General features: G+C 34.6%; 1 protein-coding gene across 1 annotated transcript in view; it reads right to left on the minus strand.

Annotated features, from left to right (window-relative positions):
• The window catches only part of Dhc93AB (Dynein heavy chain at 93AB), a 202,564-nt gene that overhangs the window by 158,625 nt on the left and 17,592 nt on the right, over positions 1-26,347 (minus strand). Inside the window, 5 exon segments of the mRNA XM_085821370.1 lie at positions 700-826; positions 11,535-11,750; positions 18,757-19,022; positions 20,334-20,450; positions 24,452-24,619. Coding sequence (XP_085677496.1) covers positions 700-826; positions 11,535-11,750; positions 18,757-19,022; positions 20,334-20,450; positions 24,452-24,619 — 894 coding nt within the window.

Raw genomic sequence — 26,347 nt, forward strand, 5'->3', positions numbered from 1 at the left:
GTTTTAATTTTAAATAAAGAATAAAAACTTTACGAGTTTCAAAGAGGTTCCGTCTTTAACGATACATGCATGAAATATTTTTAAAATCTTTCAAACCAAAATCAACTTCTTTTTTAAAGTGCTCTTTATCTGGTTGTTTCTTGATGCAAATGCGAAATAATATTTAATATAAAGTTTCGAAAGCTTTATATGCATTTGATAGTCTTTATTTTTTGTCCTTTTTTGTTGACTCGTTGCAGAACTCCTTGGTCTGATATACTATGTTCTGAGGTTATTATGTCACTGATCATAGTATATATATCTATGTCAAAGTATATCATACCACTGATCTCGAGTACTCAGTCAGTTTAAAGTACATAATATTACTGATCTGATACATATAAGATGGTACTGTTTTCCTCAGAAAATATACAGCATTTTCTTTAAATAAAGCACTTTAAGAAAAAAATAACCTATATCTAATTTATGCAAATTTTGCTACACATTACTGCAGTATTCTTTGTGATATTTTTTCCTTTACATTAATATTTGTCCCTATAATATTAAATAATTCACTGTAATGCTTACGTAGAGTTTGAATTTAATGGGAGCTTATATGCAGTCTCTCCAGTACTTTCAAATGACCTATTTATGATAATAATTTCAATTATAATTGTGAGGTAAAGAGTCTGAGAGAGAAAGAGCATGAAGATGAAATACCTGAGGATCGAAATTCTCTGCTATACGCTGTCCTTCATCGACTCTAACAATTAGAGGCTGGTTTGATTTTTCTTTGAGTAATTCAGGTATTTTAGACGCCCATTTATTATACACTTCGTCAGAAAGTCTATCGAATAATAATGATAAAAATTAAATTAAGGAACAAGATAGAAATCACCATAAAATTATTGGTACTTTTCCGTTTTGCCGGGGCAGGCGATAAAGTCGCCAATAATGGTACAACTGATACCAAACGGAATATCCTCGCTGGTAACCTTTTACGCCTCATTTTCAAAACAAGTCGCAGCCATTTCTTATCAGATTGATTCTTTCTTTCAATACTGGCATACAATTACATAGAATTTTTACCAGACAGTTCAATTTTATCCCCTAAGGCCATTCGCGATAATTAAGTCAATTAGGATGCAATCACACCGCTAACCTGAAGGCGAAAATATAGAAAAGCAAAGTCAAGGGTTAAATTCATCAATGCACTATTGAAGTAAAGCACTGCAGTTTTACATAACTTCTGACTGAGTAAGCTATTCGTACGAATTGAAATAATTCTTTCATTTTAACTTGTATTCCAAATTAAGATTTAACTTGAAATTAATGTAGATAATTAAATTAATGTAGATAATAATTACTTAGAGAATTAGATTTTTGTAGCGTAGTTTACGTGAGATGAGATCACTTGGGTTCACATGATATGAACCTGCGAATCAGAATGCTAAACCATGAAAGCATAGTAAATTCTTAAATTAATATCTTTTTATAAATTTATTGTCTTTACTTATTGGATTTTTACAAAATTTTAAATGATATTAAAATGTTTATGCCTTCAAAATAAAAAATTCTTCGAACTAACCATTTGTTAACACTTTTTATGGGTATACTGTATGTTGTCGCCAATAAAGTCTACTTGGCGAGATTTGCGCCGGCGAAACGGAAAAATACCAAATTATTCATTGTTCAGCTTGTTAATATGATTCTGATTTAATTTCATAAACAATTGGTTTATAAATTTTTAGATGGTTTGAAGTTTATAAATATTTTTGGTGGAATCTCTTCAGTTTTGGGAGACATTACATGAGACATATCTATTATATTTCTCGGTTCTTAATTTACCTTCAAGGGTAAATTAAGGATCGAGACATAAATCTGTCAGCTAAACAGACAGATTGCTGAGTGCTACATTTGGCAAACGTGGCATAAGATATTTAACTCTATCTTTCAAATTATAGCTGTTTAAAAAATGCTATAATTAGAAGATTGCGATGTATTAGCAACAAAGCACTTCTTAATAATTTAAATATTAAAAAAATAATAACAGATTAAACTGACATAATTTAAAGTTCATTTAATTTATAATATACCCAGTTGATAATCATGAATATTTGGATCATTATCCTAATTTAATAAAAGCTATTTCTAATTTTATATTGTGTACTTTGGTATAGAATCTTTTTTAATATTAATGCTAGTACATTCAAATGACATAAACTCCTGCATCTAGTTATGACATGTACATCTGATAGATAGAGATATTTTCGGCATTATTATGATAAATAACAGTTTGCATCTCTATGAAATACATGCTTCACTACAGAGTTGTTTTGTTTTTAAAATGAATGCTAGCAAGAAATTTAAAACAAATACATAAGAGCGTAAAGACCATTAGATTTTTTCGAAGCCAGAAAATGCGAAAAATCAACTATGTCCTCAGTGGAGTTTAAAATTGAGGATCTTTCAGTTATTATCTGGACGTGCTAACCACTTACAACATGAACGGGAAACTACAATAAATCTTTATATTTTTCCCATTTAAATGGTAACCTGGGTGAGGCATGCGCCTCAGTCGGTCGAATCCAAGTGGAAATGAATTGCTATCCGTTGCATTTTAATTCAGACACCATTATTGAGATCATTAGACGTTTCAAACCAGGAAATGTAAAAAATCAACTATGCCTGTTGATTTTTCCGATAATAATCCTATGTGATGTATCTGACTTCGAATCTAAAATTTTCTGAAAGAACACAAAAACCTTGTCTAAAACTTAAAGGTTTATTTAACTGGAACTTCAACACTGATGAAAACTTAACATCACAAACGAAAACTTAACATCTTGGGTGGAAAAACTTCAAAGTGCTTTAAAGTAACAGCTATGCCGGCACGGTGAAGAACACTTTCCTTTAAAAGACAGAATCCATCTAGCCCTTTCGGCGTATATCTCCATTTCGCTGAATTCAGACATCCGCTCCTACGTGTTTTGGACTTAAACAGCCAGGCTGGAACTGGAATAGTACTGGATCAGGACCGGAACTGGACTGGAACAAGACGGGAACCGGAACAGGACTGGATCCGCAACAAGACGGGAACCGGAACAGGGCGGAAACCGGAATCTCTCATCCCCTGGCTTCTCCCCGGGCAGGTCTCTTCTGGCTCGAACTAAAAGGAACTGCGGTGCCACTAAGGAAAGCACCTCCTTTTATTGCCGGCGGTTGCCGTTACTACAGGCGACTTATGCAAATATTTAACAATGCCCTCAATGGGATTCAAATCTCGGATATTCCAATTCCTAGCATGTGCTAACCTCTTACACCTTGAGATCAAGCATGAGAAAATGCAATAGCTTTTTTTAAATGTCATTGTTAAAAGTACGAATTAGTAGAAATCATTGGATCTAAATTTTGACCAAGGAATTGCTGCATTTTCATTTCGTTTCTTTACAATAATTTTTATTCAATTGAAACACACTTAACTTTAAAAGGTATATATTTTTTTCTAAACCTTGTTTTTACTTTTTTCAGTATTTCTTTTTTCAGTAATCTTTATTTCAGTATAAATTTACTCAAAAGAAAGTACAGTTTCACATTATGTAGCTTTCTGAGATGTTAGGGTCTAGTTGCACCATGAACCTATAACGTTTACATATTATTCGAATTTTTAAACTGAAGCCTTAAGGTGATTTAGATCGTAAGCCTAAAATTTAGGCTTATGATCTAAATTTAGGCCTTTTGAATTCTAATTTTAGGGTTGAGAAATATTAGCTCTGAAAATTAAATCTGATGCTTAATCACCTCAAATTTAGTTCTGAACCTAAACCCTTAAAAAATTACACTCATGTCCATAACTTAAGGATAATGCAAAATCAGGCAAAGAAAGAGTTAGAAGCAAAACAAATTTGACTTATTTGTAAAGCTTATTTATTAAACAAAAGGTAAAGAGCAAAAAAAAGCTGCTATATGTTTGATATTACTAAATAAATTAGCGATTTTTTCTCCCTGGAGCAAATTGCTAAAAACATCTATTTACAAAAAACCAATATTACATGGCTGGTATGATTGTTAATACATTGTATGTCTCCCAGACGATGCAATACATTCCGTACAACGCCTAGGCATGCTGAGTATCAAATTATCGATCTGATCTTGGGGGATATTACACCACTCAAAAAGCAATGCTCTCCGAAGTTCCGGTAGACATGCAGGAGGAGGATGACGGGCTGCAACTCGTCGGCCAAGCATGTCCCACACGTGCTCTACTGGATTCAAGTCCGGTGAGAATGCTGGCCAGTCCATACGGGTGATATCCTCCGATTAAAGGCATTCGCTTACGATGTTTGCACGGTGAGGACGGGCGTTGTCATCCATAAACACAAATTGTGCGCCAATGGCGCCCCGAAAAAAACGTACATATTGTTCCAGAATGAAGTCCCGATAGATTTGGCTTGTCATGGTTCCAATTTGAACATGCAGATAAGTTCTGGAACCCAAAATAATTCCACCCCAAACCAGCATTCCTGCACCACCGTAACGGTGTCCTTCAATGATGTTTTCTTGGTGGTAACGGGTACCTGGAGCTCTCCATATGAAAGTTCGGCGAGAATCAGACTGCAAGCTAAACCTGGACTCGTCGGAAAACATCACACAAGCCCACTGTTGCCGTGTCCACAATGCATGCTCTCTACTCCAGGCTAACCGCAGGCGACAGTGAGTTGCAGTAAGTGGAACGCACCTGACAGGTCTACGAGCATATAGACCAATCTGCCGAAACGTCTGTACATGGTCTGCCTTGAAATTGTCGCATCAGTGGCTGAAGAGAGCTGACGAGACAGGTCTAAGGTTGTGCTCCGCCTGTTTCTTTTGGCAGTAACTGCCAAATACCGGTCCTCATTCGGCGTCGTAACTCTGGGGCGACCTGTGCTGTAACGTCTGCTCACATTACCATCATCTTGGAATCTTTGCCGAAGCCTGGAGATGACACTCTAGGCAATTCCAAGTTCGTCTGATACTTCCAGTGGGTACGCCCACATTCCAGATGTCCGATAATTCTACCACGTAAAAAATCATCCATATGCGTTCTTTGTGTCATAACTATTCGGTTATTGCACTGAAATGCTTATAAAGCGCCTGCGAACAATTTTACTTCTTTGCCTGTATTCCTTATATATCACTCTCTTACACTCTCGTCATTGTGACGTACCATCGGTGTCATCTGATTACTTCCTGAAATTTGCATATGATTCTTGAAGATGTGTGTAGTGATTTTGCAGGTGATATATTTATTTTAGAGTTCGATTTCCGCGTGACTCTGAATTATCCTTAATTTATGGACATGAGTGTATTATCGATTTATACAAGCGCTATCTTATTATAATGGAATTTCTATGTTAGCTGTCAGGTTGCGTACTTCAACTGAAGTTATGCTCTAAACCTTCTAAGAAATAATTTCTCCATTGCGTAGAATCATTTTAGCGGCCAACCTGTTTTCCATCTTTTCTCATCGCTCCATAAATAGTAGTCAATACATACTAGTTTTATTACAGAATAAAATCTTCTTTTAGGGTAATTTTGTCGGTTTTCTGTTTATTTGCTGTTAAAAATTCTTTGATATTAATACTAACATTGTACAGGACCATACTGCTTCAGATGAACTTCTACACTTGGTAATATCTTCTAAAAACGGAAATAGAGCTGAATATAACATAAACATGCAGACTTTCCTTTATTACAGTGCAGACCATCATGATACTAAATTATTGTTTTCTTTATTTGAATGGACTGTTGGGGTTTACCAAATTCGATTTGTTTCAATGCTGTAACATGAAAAAGCTTCGGAAACCCAACTCTCTAAAACACTACCAGTTCTTCCGAATTCTAAAATCTCTCAAATTTTACTAGATCTTTTTCTGTTGATGTAATGAGAATGTTATTTTAAGAGAAACCAAATTCAGTTTTAGATATGATATTCTGCAGTTATATGATATTTAGATATGATATTCAGTGAAAAGAAATTGTTTCATAATATAAAATAAGGAAAGTCTTTATACAGTCGGAAATTCTTCATACAGACCCAATGTAGCTGCGTTTTGTTTCAAAAGCCGCATCCAATGATATTTTAAAGCCGCTGTAATAATTAGATTACGTCATTATGATCGTAGTTTTAAGTTTCACAGTTCAAACAGTTCCGATACTGATATCAGAAATGTTTGCTTGCTTCATATAGTTGAGATAAATTAAGAACCGGCCATCTTCGGAATGAAACACAAAGGATGCATCTACATGCTTCTTCAATTAAAAACGAAAAGGTTTCTTATATATATATAAACATTTTGTTAAATATTTCCCTTATGGGCGCAATTTCCTTTCTCAAGTGAATAATTTTCAAACAAATTGCTTGAAACACATTCCTATAGTTAAACTTCAGCCTATAAGAAGTGGAAAATTGCAATCTTTATTGCAGTTACAAGTCGTTAAAAAATAACCCAGCTGAAGAATATTGCAAAATATATGTAGGAGAAAATACCGCTCGAATCTCTATTCGTTTCCTAGTCTCAAATATTAGGATCCAGAAATATATAATCACTTACGGTCGAAAATTCACTGCCCTCAATTAAAAAAAAAAAAAAAAAAAAAGAATTACAAACAAGTTTACTGTGCAAAAACTAGAAATACAAATTGAGTTCCAGTTCAGAAAGCAGAATGGAAGAGGATTATTTGAGCATTCTAGAAAAGTCTTGGCTCTACGCTAATTAGAACCCATCCCAAAATTCTGCCAGTTTAGTGGTAAAATTCAAACAAACTTAATAGCCAATGCCTCTGGGTCTGTTTGTTCCATTTACAAAATTTTAATACATATTTACACAAGATTTCATACATTATGCTTAATGCTTAAATGCAGAATAGCCCACTAGATCCTGGCTCATTAACTTTCCTTTTTTTAAAAGAAATTGTAATTCTAAGTTTGTGTGCCCCCAAGTCCTAAATGAGGGCTTCAGGATATTTTTGAGCATGTATTATTAATTGAGTTATAACTTAATCACAATGTCAACATCAAATAATGTTATTTATGACCATTATTTTTATCCGGCATTAAAAGTGCTTACTGAAAATAACTGATGATTTTGAAAATAAAAGTTGAATTTATACCTCATCCACCCGTATAGTAAAAAAAGCCGGAAAATTTGAACAGTTGGGAAAGAAGTATTCGAAATCAAAATGAGATCCCATCAGCCAATGAAATATTTAAGGGCTGCGTCTATCTGATGAAGATGAATTTACATGGATAAGGAGCCAAAACATTATTAATATTTAAAAAAATATAAAATCTGAAAGCTTTCGAATTTTATATTACGCCCAAAGGGACGTTCTTTTGTGCGTTTTGTGCGTTACCTTTATTTATTTACTTGTAAGGTATTTCTCCTGTTTTCCTAGCGTGCCTTCGTGGTGTAGTGGTCAGCACTCTGAGCCGGTATTTCAGAAATCCGTGGTTCGATTCCCGGCGAAGGCGTTGCTAATTTTTCATCTTGCCTGTTTCCTAAAAATAACATAATATCTCTGCAGTGGAGCCCGAACTAAAAGGGTGTTGGATGAGGTTTCTTCACACCCAAGATTTGGCGACTAGGTCCCCTAAAACCCTAGTCGCTCTTTAAAAAGGGGATTATATAAGGTATTTCTCCTACTTTTTCTAGCGTGCCTTCGTGGTGTAGTGGTTCTGCACACTGGACTGGTATTCCAAAGGTCCGTGGTTCGATTCCCGGCAAAAGTATGTAAAGTATTTCTCCTGTTTTCCTAGCGTGCCTTCGTGGTGTAGTAGTCAGCACACTGAGCCGGTATTTCAGAGGTCCGTGGTTCGATTCCTGGCGAAGGCGTTTGCTAATTTTTCCATTCTTCTGCTTCCAAAAAAATCCTAATGTCTGTACATACTTATTTCATGTTCTTCGCACTTAAAGCATAAAATTCAGTATCACAAAATATTTAAAATAGTATATCTTTAGAATTTCCGATACACAATCTCGCGTGCTGGAGATAAAAATTATTTTTTTTTCCTGTACAGTGTTTTCATTGCTTGTTTTGTAATCGTTGAGTTTGTTAATCAAAAATTCTTTAATCATTGACAAAATATGAAACAGATAATAAAACAAATTCAAAATTCGGTCTTCCAGATGCCTATATTTGAGTGAAGGACTACATTATACAAAATTTGATGTCTCCAGGTACCGTTGTTTTTGTCACAGTGCGAGAAACATACATACATCCATGCAAATTCTTCATTATTTAATTTCTTTAAATATAACGCATATTTTGTTGCTACAATCTGAAAAGTGAACAGACATTTATAGTGAACCGACGCAAAATGCCAAAACGAAATTAATAGCCCTTCTGGGCAAATTGCCCCTTCGGGTTAAAAATACTTATTTTCCTTTGCAACTATGTCTTTCTAACACAATTTGCTCACCCTTCATTTATTTTATTGTTTCATTTTGCTTTTGATATATTTATTTTCTTTTATTTAAATTTATTATTTATCTATTTATCATTAATTTAATTTATTAGCATTTTATTTAGTTATTTATATTTTAATAACTCTTTAATTAATTTTCATTTATTATTAATCAATTAATTAACAATAAAGAAAATTAAATTATAAAAACTTGAAATATAAATAGGTAAATAAATTTTAATAGATTAAATAAATTAAAAAATTTAATAAATTTTTCCCTGTACTTTTAAAGGCCTACTATAGAGCTCCAATACTTCTAACCTTAGAAAATACTATAAAAAATTAAAACGTAAATTGTGACACGTAAATTATTAGTAAATTTTGTTAAACTTGCAAAAATTTCACATAAATTAAAAGCAGGACAAAATAAACTAAATATGTGCACAAAATTACTATAAAATAGGACACACAGTGTAAATGCTAAATAGTAATACTCCAATAAAAACAAATAAACATTTACAAAATTTTAAAAAAGTTATATAATAAAATATAAAGTAGTCAGCGCATATTAATGACATAAATTTAAAAAATCATGTAGCTTATACACATTAAAATTTTGTCACTCATACTAAATATATAATTTTGAATTACGTATAACTTTATTTATTTGTATTAAAAAATTACACATTTTTGCTACTTACTCAGTAAATTTTGCAGAAAGTTTTTCATGCTTTAGCTCCAAAGCTTCTACTGTTTTTCTATTTACAAACCTAAGATGCAGAATAGGAAATTTTACTGAGGATCTCCAAGTTAGAAGAGAAGTACTAATTTCATGATTATAATATAACATAAGATAATCACTTACGGTCGAAAATTCACTGCCCTCAATTATACATGCAGGTTTTAAATATTGGGAAAAGACATGCTTTGCAAACAGGAAAATAATTATTAAATTAAACTATTACATGATAACAGAAAGTAACGGAAAAAAACCTGTAAGCAAGCTTTGATTATACTGAAGATAGATCTATATTATCTATCGAACAATCATATAATTTTTATTATAATGAAGATATATCATTTTTTAAATAATATTTTTATTGAATTTTAATTTGAGAAATTTGTACTCAATATTAACATTCTATAATCATTTTACTTGCTTCGTCGCATTCTGAATGCTAAATGCACAAAACATTATAAAATTCCTCTCAGATGATGAAAACTCAACATTGTCTCTCTTTGACTCAACATACTAAAAATCTTTACAGCTAATATTTGAGAGTGATCTTTGGATGATTGGTATATGTTGCTGTTGTTAGTGATCCTAAGTGGTTAACCATTAGGCTAGACTAGATCCATGAGTCCAAATACCGTCAATAAATCCAAAACGGAGGTAGGTCTTTTCAATAGGTCCTTATTTACAAGTCCTAAACAGGTAAGAAGATGTTCAGGAGTGAAATGATCAATATTACGATTTCTACAGATAGGTTGGATCTTATTTCCCCGTTCAAATTTAAAGTCCCCTCAAGTTCTACTAGTTGCCTCAACTTGGAGAGGGAGTGATAATGGCGAAGTACGTCGCGAGTTTCTTCTGGTAGGGCTACCCTAGGCATGAAGGCCATTCCTCTTAGCCGAGCTAGTAGAAGGCATACTAGTAGACGTAGTCGGAGCGAAGTCAGCCTTCTACCTTTTGGTACTTCACGTCTCTTTACGAACAAGAAGCTGCACCACTCTCTTTTTTCCAGGAACCAGACGTCCTTAAATTTGATTGGGATATTATTTAGTAAATAAGTCCTTATATGATTTATTTTATTCAGAACTCAAGTTCTGTGCTGCAAATTAGTCACAATTAAAATTTGCAAGCGGTTAATGGACGATTGCAATATTATTTAAGATATAAATCTGTTTTACGTTTACTTTCTTAAAATTCAAGGCCTGCAGATTTCATTTATTTACATTTCGACTACGAACGCAGGGATAGCTATAGAGTCATTAGTTTTATTCTGTATCAGGAAACAGAGAAATTCAGCAATGGCCACGGTGGTATTCGAACTCCGGATCTCTTGACTTCTGGCCGGATGTGCTTCCAGTCGCATAAACTGAGGCATGCAGTAAAGAAGAATAACTCTTACATTCTCTTAAAGGACGACTGGGGAGGAGACCCATTCGCCAAACCCAGGTTATGACAAATTATTGTCCACCCCCAATTTAGTTCAAGAGTCAAATGTAGAGACGTTATTTGTATGTATAGAGATGTAGAGTAGACCACTTGCAGAGACGCATTTAAATATCATACATATATATATAATATTTAAATGCGTAGAAGAAACTCGATACTTTTAATTTCCGGCAGTGGACATGGCTGAGAGTAGAGGCATACAGACGGAGCTAATAAAAGTGAATCTGAAGAATCACCAGTCTTTATTTTCACGCATAGCAAATCATTTCTTTACAAACAACATACTTTTCGATCATAATTAAATACAGTACTTTTATGTATACATGTTAAAAAAGGAAGACGTCATTTTACATCAGTAAGCGTAGCAGCGCAGAGGTTTTGCCTGGCAGATAAATTAAAAAGAAAAACTGACGTAATTGCCCGCGAAGCAGTATTTATACTGGAAGGTGCATATGTACAGCTAAGCTGCGATTGTTTAATTTTAGATTTTAGTTCCCTTTTGCAAGCAGCGTCATGTAACTTGAAAAGATCTCGAATTTGCGAGAAAAGATGAACTTAGAGGAAGAACATAAAATTTAGAACAGTCAATTTTGAGGTTTGGCAAAAAACATACTTTGCTAAAAATCATAAAAAACACAGGCCGGAGTTATTGGGTCACCCTGCGGACATTGATCTGAGTGCTGACATCTTTCTTAATTACTTGGCTCCACGCAAGGCGGCACTCTCACTGTACACAGATGGATCCAAAACCGCAAAAGGTGCAGGAAGTGCCTTCCGCGCTATAAAAGATGGAGTGATCTTGCGTGAGTGGAGAAGACGACTGAACGAATCCAACTCAGTGTATTAGGCTAAATTAGCCGTACTAAAGGCAGCCTTAGTATATGTGACAAATAATACAGACAGAAAAATAACCATTTTTAGTGACTCTGCCTCCAACATGGAGGCCATAAGAGGACATAAAAGTCGGAGTCCACAAGCACAGGAAATTCGCCATCTGCTCCTTCAGCAGCCACAAGCAGTCCGTCCCAGTCTTCATTGGATCCCGGCCCACGTTGGTATCCAATGCAGTGAAGAAGCAGACAGGGCAGCGAAGTCGGTAGCAAATGATGTGGGTCTGCTTGAACATCCAGTGAAATTTCCAATCTCCTAAATTAAAAGAGTCACACATCAACAGGTCATTGCACAGTGGCAATAGAGGTGGGAAACTGCAACAACAGGCAGACGAACATATGAATTTTTTCCGAAAGTGGGGGAAGCACTCCGAGTCAGTATTGGTCAATTAACCCACTACTTCACAGGCCATGGCCCTTTTCAATCTTATCTACATCGCTTCCACGTAAGTGGAACAGATACTTGTGGCTGTGGAGAAGTGGGTGACCCAGTTCACTATATCTCCTCTTGCACCGACACTGCTCATATTCATCAAAAGAAACCAAGCCATCAACTTCGGCTCCAATGGGAGGAAAATTTGATTAAGAATAACATAGCCAGAGGAAAGCTGAGAAAATTTATTATGTATTGTGCAACAAAGAACTCAACTGTAAGTGGGCACAACAGAGCAACCTAGCACTTGGCATCTTGCTCCATCAGAAATTAACCAATAGCTATGCACATCTTTTTCTCAGAACATCATAAGTCTCTTTGATTTGTATTATTATGTAATGACACTCTGCAAAGCAGAAGCACAACAGTAGGCCTCATTACACTAAGTTTCATTAGTAGTAAAAACACCTTCAATAGTACCTGCATACATGCTGTTTTTTGTGTGAGTTCAATTGCAATTGCATTTATATACACACAGATTCTAAGTATAATCCTTGTTTCATTTTGCTGCTTATTTAACAGCGGAAATCAGTCTTTGTTTCAATTGCATTATGATTATTACCTTTTTCAATTCTAATATCATAATTGCTTCATTCAACAGAGCAAGTAATTTCATTCAACAGAGCAACACCTTCAATGCATCGTTCAACAGCGCTCTGTGAAATTAGCCTGAAAGTGGTATAATATATGAATTCTAAATATTCTAAGTATTCTGAATGTTAAGTCATACACCTGTAATGCCTCATGTATCTTAGAGTGCAATATTATAACCGTGCTTTTTAAGTCCTAAATTTAATCTCTATCTGAACACAGGACCATCAGTGATCTCAGTTGGTGATTAGGACAAGACTGTGTAGCCTGCGATGACTTATTCATTGCTGTAAATAGCCTTGTAAACTTCTTATTCTTCATCTGTTTGTAGAGTCTGTTCTGATGACTTTCCTGCAAAGGGGTCGCAGCAGTATTAGATCGATTCTGCAAGGAGTGCTGTGAGGCAAAGGTTTTATCCGTAGGGTCAGCAGTAGTAAAAGTCAATTTTGAGGTCGCCAATCATTTCTTAGTGCAGCCATCGTATTTTATTATATCTTACACACACACACACACACACATATATATATGTAGAATTTGACTTAATTCACAGCATGAGAGCACGAAGTAATAGTTAAATGGTTTATTTAATAGAAAGAAATAAAAGTAAATAAAGATGAAGTTAACGGTATGCAGGATTAACATAATGATGTAAAGGCATAACATCGAAAGCACAATTAAAGTTCATAAACTCTTGAAGACGTGTGAGCCGTCTGCTCACGTCTGACTTCCACTCTCGACCAGGTCTCAGCGCTGTCTGGGATGATTCTTACTGCGCTCGGCTGTGATGGTATACTGATGACGTCATAACGGGCAATTCTCATTCAGCATTGGACGGTATGATTTCCCACAGCTTCGGCCAGCCTGAAGAGGCATCTTCCTCGATGTCTGTTGAATGGACATCACTATCATGTACCTGCAAAGAGAATAAAAAAAAACAAAAAAAGAAAGAAAAAAGAGTATCAGGTCCTTAGGCTTTGAGCTGATACAAGCATTAAATCAATTTGACCATGGCTTCATATGGTCAGCCGCAGTAGATGTCAAATTTGGTCCTTCATGGCATCCTACTTTCTCGACTTCATATCTGTCATTTGATCGAACAGCTATGATTTTATACGGTCCATGAAACTTAGGTCGTAGTTTCAAACCAGTCCCATATTGAGTTCTCTGAATGGCTACCAAGTAGCCAATCTTGTATAGTTTCGGTTTCTTACGTTTCTTGTTGAATTGTTTTCGATTCTCTTCTTGTATCTTCAAAATGTTGTTTTTCGCATCTTCTCTCATTTTGTCACGTTCTTGCATCAATTGTTTTAGATATTCTTCATTCAATATCTCACTAATTCTCAAATCTTCTTTATTCTTCATTTTCGTGCCTATGAGAAGCTCAAACGGTGAATATTTTGTACTTCTCGTAGTTGTACTGTTGATTATTCTCTGAACATCTGAAACATATTTAAACCATTTCGTTGAATCTTCATGTGATAATTTTGACAAAACAGGAATCAAAATTCTATGAATTCGCTCAATTTGTCCGTTACCTCTTGGAATACCGGTAGTAATTTTGACATGTTCTATTCCTTCTTCAGTACAATAAGCTAAAAATTCTTTCGATGCAAAGGCACTACCTCGATCTGAAATGATTCTGGCTGGATTTCCAAATACAGTCTGTTGTTGCTTCAATTTTGAAATAACTTCTTGCGTAGTTGGTGATTTCACTGGATAGAACCAAGTAAATTTCGTAAAAGCGTCGACAACAGTTAGAATGTGTTGGTATCTCTTGTTCGTCGATGGAAGAGGTCCAATAAAGTCGATATGATACGTACTCAATGGAACGTTTTCTTTCGGTACAGGATGAAGAAATCCTTCTGCTTTTCCTTGCTTCTTGTTGTACAGTATACATTCTATACAGTTAGCAATTACTTTTTCAACTTTACATTTCAGTCTGGGAATATAGAATTCTTGCTCTACAGCATTCACGGTTTTATCTACAGCAAAGTGACCTTTTTTATGTACCTTCTGTATGATTTCGTTCTGTAAGGATTCTGGCACTACTAGAAGATCTTTACCATTTTCAAATTTGTACAAAATATCATTTCTCACGAAGAATCCATTTTCTTCTCCCTTCTCAACTAAATTCTTGATTAACTTCACATGTTCATCTTCATTCTGTTGTTGTGCTAACCGAATCTTCTCAGTTACATCGGATGTGTATGATGTTAAAATTAAAGCATTTCTACTTAAAGCATCAGCATGTTTCATTTGGCTTCCTGAACGATGTACAATTTCGTAATCGAATTCTTTAATAAACATTGCCCATCTTGCAATTTTAGGAGTTAAATCTTTCTTATCTAAAGTTTTCTGAAAAGCACTACAATCAGTTACAATTTTGAATTTAGTCCCTAACAAATAGTTTCGAAATTTCTTCAGAGCTTCTATTACTGCAAGGGCTTCTAATTCGTAACTACAGAGTTTCTCTTGCTGCGGTGAAGTCTTCTTACTCATATACTGGATTGGGTGATAATTACCATCATCAGACAATTGGAGTAATACCGCACCAAAGCCTTGACTATTAGCATCAGTATGAAGTTCTAATGGATATCCTTGCCTAAATATGTGTAGAACAGGTGCCTGAGAGAGAATTTCTTTTAATCTGCAAAAAGCTTCCTGTTGTTCGGAATCGAACTTAAAACCAATACCTTTTCCAAGTAAGTCACTAAGAGGTTTAGCTATTTAGCATACTGAGGAATGAATTTACGAAAATATCCCGTTAGTCCTAAAAAGCTTTGTAGTTGTTTACAGTTACGCGGTTGTGGAAAGTTTCGAACAGCAACAGTTTTGGAAGGTGATGGTCGAATAGTTCCGTTTTCAATTACATGTCCCAAAAATTCAATTTTACGTTTTAAGAATTGGCACTTTTTGAAATTTATTTGTAATCCATACTCCGAAGCAGTTTTGAGTACTCTTTCTAATTTGTCTAAACATTCAGCTTCATCATTAGCCGGTATGACTATATCATCCATATAAATAATTAGTACACCTTCATTTAACAAGTCACGAAATACTGAATAAATGTACCTTTGAAAAACATTTGGACTAATACATAAACCAAAAGGAGCTTTAAGAAATTCGTAGATACCATTATGTGTTACAAATGCGGTATATTTGGTGGAATTTTCGTCTATGTCTACATGGAAAAAGCCATTTCTCAAATCTAGTGTCGTGAAGACTTTTGACTGTTCTAAGCGATCAAGTACTTCCGAAATTAAAGGCAGTGGAAATTTGTCTTTAATAATCTTCTTATTCAATTTCCGATAATCTATACATAAACGTTTCGAATTATTACGCTTGTTACACAAAACAATAGGCGCCGAATAATTAGAATTGCTAGGCTTTATTATGCCCTCTTTTAACCATTCCTTAATTTGATCGTCAACAATTTTTTGTTCCGCGAAAGACATGTATCTTCTATTTTGACAGACAGGAATATCATCGCATAAATTTATTTGCATCTTGAAGTCAGATTGTCTATTTTTCCGAGGCTGGTACGAATTAATTAAATTACACAGTCTTTCTTTATGTTCTGCATTCGAAATATGCGATAAATCAATCTCGTTGACAGAAATAGCATTCACCAGATGTGAAAGGTAATTAAACGTCGAGCTACTTCCGCTTTCGGGACTTTTGTTTACATTAACAGAGACGCCAGACGATCGCGAAGGATCATAAACATTCTTCAATGAGACAGCAATATTCAAATTTCCCATAACGCAACGAACGTTAGAATGTCGATATGACTCAGCAGTTATCAAGTTTACATTACTTTTATACCGATGAGAAATTATTTGAAGGCCATTCTCAGTAAAAGAGAAGTTAAACTGACTCAATACATCCAAACCTAATACAATTTGATTACATAATGACTTAACAACATAAATTTTCGTACGCAGTGAAAAACTATCAATTGAAATATCAGAAATGAAAAAGCCGATGGGGTACGTTTGCTTTGATTCAATTCCGTTTAATGTGATATCACTACAATTTAAATTAGGAGAACCAATCTGCTTGTGTAACTCTACGCTGCATATCGTTACATCTGAACCAGTGTCAACTAGACTATCAACTAAATGATTATTTATTTCTACAGTCTTCATAATTCTATCCTTGTCACAAATTCGTTGTAATAAAGCTGCTTGATGTGTCTCGGGGGTCTGCTCTGGACAGTTCGTTGAATAATGCCCGAACTTCTTACATTTTATACATTTTACACCCTTTGATTTGTTTACACAATGCTTAGAATAATGCCCAAATTCCTGGCAATTAAAACATTTGACCTTATTAACGTTAGATTGATTTCGGTTTGATGACGAAAGCTTATTTCTATCTTTAACTTGAGTGTCTACTTTCGTTTTCGGATTTTTAAACTTATCATTGTCCGATCTCATTTTATCATAAATTTTAAGCCTTTGTTTACATTCAGATATTGTTCCGCAACCATATAGTATAGTTTTCCTAACCACAGAATCAGGAATACCATCAATAACATATTTAATTAATGAAGCATCTTCAATGTTACCTCGCGAACACATTTCTTTCATTTTCAAAAAATACTCATCTAAGGATTCATTAGGCATTAATTTACGTTTACATAACATTTCATGCAACTCAGCAGAATTAAAAGCTTTACCATATTCAGATTTCAAAAGCTTTTTTAACTTACACCAGTCATTAACTTTAGGTTCACTCTGAATAAATAGTTTCGCTTTACCTTTTAATGATCTTTTAGCAAAAACTAATTTATGCAAATCACTCAATTTCAAAGAATTTATAACATCTTCAAATTCATCAATCCATTTATCAACATTTTCATATGCATTACCAGAAAAAGGATTAACAATACTTTCAATATCAGAAAAACTAAGATGAGGTTTAAAATGATCTTGAATTGGAAGCTGCATACTGTTATTTACTTGAGACTCGTTAAAACCAGGATTGTCTCTTTGATTATCATCAAGCATTACTTCAGAAATTTTATTAATAGTTTCATCTTCAATATCACTATTTTCTTCATGCAAAATATTTTCAAATAATACAGATAAATCACATAGGTAAGAGACAATTCGGGTTACGACTTCCGTTTTTGAACCTTCTGAATTTATGCACAGTACATTGCAAATTTTAATTAACTCATTCAAAGTAAAACTATTCTGCACTGCATCTATTTTCTTATTAAATTCTTCAGAATCTGGTTTAAATATAAAGCCAGAAAATTCACGTAATCTTTTCCGGTTATTTCGATCTCCATCAGTATTAAAAATAAGCTTATGCAAACTTTTGATTTCAGAACTTTTACTGTTCTTTAAAGCTGCTTCCAATTCTGGAATTTCTACTAACTTCATATTGGAAAGAAAGTTTTGTACTCACCCGACAGATGATCGTCGTCAATTGGGTAATCCACACTTTATACGAGTAATCCAATAAATCGAATAACTTGTGACAACAGTTCACTCAGTTCACAGTTCAAAGCACAGTTCTAGTACTCGCACATTTTGGAATTCGAGGCCGCACGGTTGGTCGCCATATTTTTTTGTAGAATTTGACTTAATTCACAGCATGAGAGCACGAAGTAATAATTAAATGGTTTATTTAATAGAAAGAAATAAAAGTAAATAAAGATGAAGTTAACGGTATGCAGGATTAACATAATGATGTAAAGGCATAACATCGAAAGCACAATTAAAGTTCATAAACTCTTGAAGACGTGTGAGCCGTCTGCTCACGTCTGCCTTCCACTCTCGACCAGGTCTCAGCGCTGTCTGGGATGATTCTTACTGCGCTGGGCTGTGATGGTATACTGATGACGTCATAACGGGCAATTCTCATTCAGCATTGGACGGTATGATTTCCCACATATATATATATTTCGATTCGGACCAGGATTCGAACCTCGGACTTCCTTATTGCTAGTGACACATGTTTCCAATTACATCGCGAAGATATCCGAGGAGGAAGGAGAAAATGTTTTACAAAACTACTTAAAGTTTTCAGAAAGAGCCTTTCTAGCATGCTGAGAACATATGCAAATCTTCATAAACTGTTAACAGCTGCCCAGCAATATGGTATCTAATCTATCTATTTTTAGGGAATTCCGGCAATAATTAGAAATTAAATTCATTATATGAGTAGAAACTTTGCTTTTAACTGAGATAACGAAAATAAATTTGAACAAAATAAGGACTCTTACAGATGTCTAACGTTATCTATTGATCGCAATGTGTTGTTCAGTAACTGTTTAATATCTGTCACCCACTGAATAATTCTGGAAGTCGGTGGAAAAGACAAATAAACTGGTAAATGTGCAGCCGAATCCCGTGTAGCTTCTTGAAGAAACTTTGACAACAAGGATTCCATTTCTTTACGAGCCGTGTCCAAGATATGCTTTTCGCAAGTTACAAGAGCCACAGAACGAATTACAGGCCTCTGAATGAGAAATTCACAAAGCTGAAGTACCTAAAAAAGTCAGAATTATCTCTCTGAAATTATGAAAAATAAAGATATTATTTCATTACATAAGTTCAACTGTAAGTAAATATAAAAGATTAATTCATAATAAGTGGAACAATAATTGTAATATCAAATTAATTTTGAATGAAAGAATTAGTGTTCTTTCATTTGTGCTTCTGGCAAGTGTTTCTATAATTTAGTTATTTCTGTGTATTCAAAAGTCAGTTTTATTTAAAAGGATGTTTTTCGAACCAGAATATTATATATGTCAGAAAATATTCAGCTGATTCTACATATTTAGAAAAATATTATACCAATCAAATTTAGCTGCTGAATTCCTACAATTATACGGAAGAAGAATGGAATAAATGAGAATACTTTGATCGTTGGATACAAACTGCAAGATTCGCACACTGTGAGTATTATTTTGTTTCTAATTACCTTGCATTTAATTGCTTATTTATAGCTATTTAACATTTAAAATTTTCACGCTGCTGCAAACGCTGAGGTACCGTACGAAGAACAGATACTGGGCGGGCTGCAAACATGCCGATTTCCTGACTAGTGATTCGTTATGTGATTGTACGGTTTTTCAGGACTGACCTCAAAATATGTCTGCTCTCTTAGTCAGGAAAGGTCGTTGAGATACATGTCGTTCAGTACGACCCTCAGCAACCCATTGATCCCGTATTCGCATGAGAGTGGTTGGATGTCTATCACTGCGATGGGCGATATCATGGAACAATATTCCATACTCTCGAGCGGCAGCGATTCTGCCTCTATTCGAATTCCGACACTTGCTGTTAAGAATTCGAGGCGCGGTATTCTGAGGAAACTTTGACTTTACAAAGCACTTTCCGAATGAGAAATCCACTGCATAACTTTTCTTTTATGCAGTGCTTCAGATGTCGTTTCTCCCTCCTGCGTCGTTTAAATGCGATGAAATACTAATCATTCGCATATTCCAACCTCTTCTTCCTTTCATGTGATTTTGACGTTCGTCAGATCATTCCTTCCTGGTGTTACAATTTGTGTGTAACACACAAATTGTAACACCAGTAGTGTAGTGTGTAGTAGTGGCTAGTAGTGCAGTACTGAATATCCGTAAAGAAAGATCTTCCTTTTTAGTGGTTTTGACACCGAATTACCAATTTAATTTAATTCAAGTCGTTTTTATTATTCCAATTAAAGCAAGTTAAAAGAGAATTAATCATTTTTTTTCAAACTGAAATGGTTAATGTTGAGAATGTTTCAAAGAATTATATTCGATTTATTAACAGATTTTGGAAAATAAAAGAGTAATTCTTATTTACTAACTTTGGACATTGATTCTGCACTGGAGCAGTTTAGAACACATCCTTTGATGACAGATCCAAGACGACCATCTAAATCTTCTATTTTCTTTCGAAAATATTTCATGTCTTTCTCAAATTCCTTCAAAAAAGTAAGAGTTAATTTTTACACCATCTAAATCTGAAATGCATTTTATTTTCAATTTACTTGAAATTAAATTCACTTAAGCGAAGATTAATTTGGAGCTATAACATTCTGAAACCTTAGAGATAGTTTTTTTTTTTTTTTTTTTTTTTTTTTTTTTTTTTTTAAGATAGAAGTTTACTAAACTATTTAGATTCAATTAATGACATTAATAACAAAATCAAGATTCTCAGTTAAAATTCCAAAGGTAGATACAGAACTTAGATGATGCTCTGAAACCATAATTATCTCTTCTTATTTTACATATCACCGACGAAACGGGAACATAAAAAAAACAAGTATGTATATTGCGTAAAAAATTATTTTTTTCTTCACGGCAAAATTTTATAGCCTTCGCTATACAAAAGTGTCTTAATATTACAAATTATTAGTAACAAACTTCCCATGATGCTCAAGTTTTCATCATATATAACCCTTTTGTGTCTTTTAAAAATGCTATGCAGACCAGAAGGAATAGCGGTTAGGGTATCTATTGCAGTTTCGAAGGTCCTGGATTCGAACCCCGGAGAAGGCGTGGATGTTTCTAAATGAGTAGTGTCTTTGCAGGCACAGGGGCACTCTAAATATATGGCGAGCCGAAAGTCATCTCGTGTGAATCGGCCCTAGGAAAGAGGAGTGGAAGACCTTTGGATCAGCCCCCAAGGTGCTCTTTCTAAGACTTGAGGTGGAAATGAATGTCCAACCTCCTTGAGGCTTTGGCAACCATTCTTCTATGAAACTCAACAAGACAACAACAATAACAACAACAAAACATGATGTGGTTCTTGAATCCTTTTTTAAGCATTCGAAATATTCTGTTCCTTGTAACTTCAAACAACAAGAAATAATACATAAACTACATAAGCATCGTAAAGCATCTGTCAACAAACTCGATTCTTGTCTTGAATGCAAAATTTTTCACTTTGTACGAATTATGTTAATTTTATTAACAGTTAAATTTTAAGTTCCTTTCCTGTAAAATTCTTAACTTCAACTTACTACTTCCGGCTAGAACGTAGTTTTGGAATCTTGCTGAATATTTAATGAGGAGCAGCGGTATTTAAACCACGAAGTTACTTACAGAGTCAGAGAGAATCAGAGTTTCTGATTTACACGCGTCTGCCTTTTTGGCCACTCTCTCTCCCAGAGCTGTTATATTTTCTTCACTTGCAGGCTTACCTGCTTGTGTAATCGTGAGCACTGGTATCTCTTTCTCAGTAGAAATAATAATAGTACGTTCTCGTTACGTCAGTTCGCTTTTATAAAAGGTCTATATTAGTAAATATTTCATTAATGAGAAACATTTGGACACTATTTTCAGTTTTGCTGAAAGGCCATAATGTTGTTAAAACTACAAACAATATGTTCAGTATTTGTTTTAAATAGTAATGGTGGGAAGAAATAGTTTTATTTGTGAAATAACTCTTAAATTTATGTCATTTTTACAAAAATTTGATTGCCTGCGAAGAGCTGTACTATAGATAGTTCATCATAAGTAACAGAGCATATCATTATAAACTAATGTCTGAGAAAAATGTAACACCATCAAGGAATTGCTGGAAATGAATGAAATGTACTCTACATATTTTACTGATGGCGGTACAGATAAATAATCAAATTTACAAGACAACAAAACGAACAGCAGAAATTAGTATTTTGTGTGTCCGCGACGATGAGCGATGAAAGCCGGTACACACGGTAGCACTAAATAATATAGGTTCTGAATGTAATCCTAGGGGATGGCATTCCATATGGCTTTGACCTGACGCCAAAGTTCAGTCTTAGTGTGTGCCTCAGCACCTGTACGAGCGAGTCGACGACCGATAAAAACCTAGACATGCTCAATGGGCGACAAGTCCGGCAATGAGCAGGCCACAGAAGAACGAAACCCTTCTGAGCCCTAAAAATGGCTTGTGCAGTCTGTGAAACATGTGCACCGGCATTATGCTTTTCAAATACAGCGCCCGAAATGCGTCGAAGAATGGGGAGGACTTCTGGCTCAACAACTTCCCTTATGTAGCGATCATTGTAGAGGTTGCTCACAATCTGCACTAGATGGGATCGACAATTATAGATTGGGATCGACAAATAGCTCCTCACGCCATGATGCCAGTCGTTTGCGCGGTATGAAGCTGGAGCAGTCATTCCCATCTTAACATCTGACGTATACTCTTGCATCATTGTACTCCAGATTATAGCGAGATTCGACGCAGAAAAGAGCTTGTTGCCGTGCCAATTGAAGTTGAAGGCATCTCTGGTGCATCTACAGAGGAATCCTGCGCAGAGGTGCCTTTGCACTCAGTTCATGTTACAGCAGACGGCGACGAACCATGGAACTAGATAACACAACACCTGTAGCCGTGCTCCAACGTTGTGCTAACACTCGAGAGGACACTGTACGATCCGTCATAGCCAAGCGGATGACGTGTCTGTCGTCCCGTGCCGTTGTCCTACTGCGTGCCTCACTGCCGGGATTTCGCCTTATAAGACTCTCTCCAGTCAATTTCTTCTAAACATGCATCGCTGTGGTGGCATTACCCTGCGTGCGGGATGCAGTTGCTCGATACGAAAGTTTACTTTCTCGGCATACCGACAATGAGGCCTCGTTTGAATTCTGTTAGTTATTGGTATGACGAGGAATATTGACCACTAATTAAATGTCCACTGCAGACAGAGGACGATAAACAGATTTCAACGCAACTTTACAGTCCTTTATATACATGGAGCAAGCGGCCGGTTCTCATTCCATGCATGCTCAATCACTTTGTAATTACAATCATTTGCATGTCTTACCTAGCTTTACATTTTCTGTAAGTTTGGTTCAATTTGCATAATTATCTCATGGTATTGGAATTTTCACAAACATTAGTGTATTACCATGTTTTAAACCTTACCTGAACCAGAAAAAAAGATTCTTCCTCATTCGTAAGAGTACTGTGCCCTAACATGCACAAGCGGCCTAGGATACAATGTCAGTAGAACTTTGTTTTAAGCTCTACCAGTGCTGGATTGTTAAAAGATAATATCCGTCTTTTCCCATGAATTTCTAACCATTTTTAACGCAACATCCTCTGCCAACATCCCTCCAAGTCTTTCAAGTTATCACTGTGTTTAAACAACCGGGGAATATGAAAACTTATTCTGTTTACTACTATTCCTTCTAAAACAGTCTAGGCGTTTATCCTATCGTTTTTCCCTTTTCCTGTTGTATTAACTTTCTAATTGATTTGATATGTTTTTATAGGTTTGACTGGCGGTCTGGTAGACTATTATTCCTTCTCAAACAGTCTAGGCGTTTGTCCTATCGTCTTCTTCTTTTCCTGTTGAATTAACTTTCCAATCGATTTGATATTAATTCAGAAATCCAATAACAGCAGATTTGATATGTTTTTATAGGTTTTCCTGGCGGTTGGGCAGAATTCAAAACTTCTCTATTTAGAAATTAATGATAATTACTTCTTACGTTTTCGTCGTTGCTTCTTACGAGAGATTTTGCAGAAATGCTCTACTTTCATAAACCGTATTTTGTTTTTCTCTTAATGTATCAAAACATGAAATTGAACGACAATAATAAACTGCGGTACATAGTATCGGAATATTATGGTCTAAATGATTTATCAAAGGGAAATCTTTCCATTTATGGCATTTGATGCAGTAAAAATAACAGCATTTATCACAAAGAATTTTAAGCCATAGTTCATATCACAGCCTAAGTTCTGAAAAAACAGCAGGAAAACTTTATAATTAGTATTTGCACAAAATAGGAATAATCTTTGTCTCGATTGTAAGATTAACTATATACGTTTTTATACGTTTTCGTCTCAAATGATATCCTTATTTGTAAAATTTTTGCTATCACTTCACCTAACTTTGCCATAAGTATTATTTTCATAAACGACTGAAAAGCTATTGAGTTGAGGATTGTAACTTCAGCATAAAACTAGAATAATAATACAAACCTCTGTGTCAGGCTCTAGGACATCGTAAGGGCATTTATCGAAGATGAGAAGCTGTTCTTGGAATTCATTATAAATTTGTTTGATTTGGCTTGCTGTCACGTGACCATGAATACCACCCACTTCTGTCTTCGCTAACCTCAGAAAAGCTGAAGACGTTTCAAATACGACCTAAAATTGTCGAAATACTATTTCATTCATTTTTCCAAATTGCACTTACACTACCATTTATTTTAAGTCAAAAATTAAAATTACATGTACTTATTTTACATATTAAAATTACGCAGTACATGATTTAAATTTACATATCTACAGATCCAAGACTTATTTTTACAAAACGATTATTTAAAACTACATGCTTGCCTTCATTCAAAGTGGGTTTTTCATAAATAAATCTAAAACATTCATAATTGTGTTTGGTTATAAACCTGTAAGAATTTAATTTACTTACATGATTATAAAATTAAAATTAACTTATGTGTATAATATTTAAAAATCACCCTTTTAATGCTTTTAAATTTTATAGTACTACAATCCTTATCTTTAAAAGCTAAGTTTAGTTTTAAAATACGTTTACAAGACACGCTGCTGTTTTTGCTTCGATATCGATTGATTCGTTGTCACCGTTGTTAAAAATAAATGCAATAGATAAAATAAATAAGTAAAATAAAGCGTTATAAATTAACCTTCTATCACTTCACGTGTCTTTAATGACACACACAATTTAGAAGTACCCATTCGATTTTCTTTTGTGGTATCTTTATTTCCTGAGATGATAAGATTTCTATTTTAAAACCTATACCTGAGTTAGTTCTTTGAATATGAATAATCTTAAAACTTGTATCGTATTCTTTATTTTATTACTTAATGTTCGCAGATTTTTCAGCTGGAAACTGCTCTCAAACTTGATTTTTTACTTATTAAGAATGAATTATTATTACTATTATCATCATTATTATTACTGATAATAATAACTGAAGTTTGGAAATTTCCTGCTTGTCCCTCATTCCTTGAGAACACATTTGTGTGGACGGCATATAAATAAAAAATCACATAAATTCATTTAATATACTTATAAAACCGTTAAACAAACAGGAATAATTAAATAATTTTTAACATTAAAAGATTAAAATAACTAACCTCACAGTTTGGTCGTTTATTTTAAATGCCGGAATAGTTAATTTCTGATCATCTTGTAGAGATGGTCTGTTAAGTTGAAAATAATTCTTAAATTATTTCTGAATCGTTCAAAAGTGCTTTATTTTTGATGAAAATATACTTTTAACATAATTATTCGAGCTTTCGTCTTTTAATTTAAACTTCACTTCGAAATTTTAAATAGGGTAATTTGTAAGATGCCTTTATGTTAATTAACCAGTTATTTGATGTTTTGGATCTTTACTGCCACTTCTCCCTTCCATTTTCTCGCCAGGATGCACATTAGTTCGCGTGTATTTAAGGTGATATTTTTAGACTGTAAGACAGAGCGTGGTCTGCCTCTCACAGCTTAGTTGCTAAGTCAGACAAGATTTGTAGTCTGATAAACTCTATTTGGCTGCATGGGCGTTTTCGTGGTTTTCCCCATGTGTAACGTGTATACGAGCCAGTTCTCCTTAGAAAGTCCTCCACGAAAGCATCCCTCACCTTAGGCAGATAGCCCTCGAGGCTTTGCCATAATCTTATACACACATACGCATTATAATTGCCGATAGTTGAATATACATGCCGGTTACGTTTAGAGCAAACATCGCGTTAATTGGGTGTAACTTTTGACTACACAGATCAATTAGCAGCTTATTTAAATTAAATTTTACATTTGACTAAATGTTAGTTTAAGTTTTCTCGTCACAAGTAATTGGCTGAGTTGTGCACACCAAGCGTGCATTCTGTTCTTATTTA

This window comes from Stegodyphus dumicola, chromosome 7 (genome assembly GCF_044657685.1).
Source record: "Stegodyphus dumicola isolate Sdum_Otavi_A_Nest chromosome 7, ASM4465768v1".
Lineage (NCBI taxonomy): Eukaryota > Metazoa > Arthropoda > Arachnida > Araneae > Eresidae > Stegodyphus > Stegodyphus dumicola.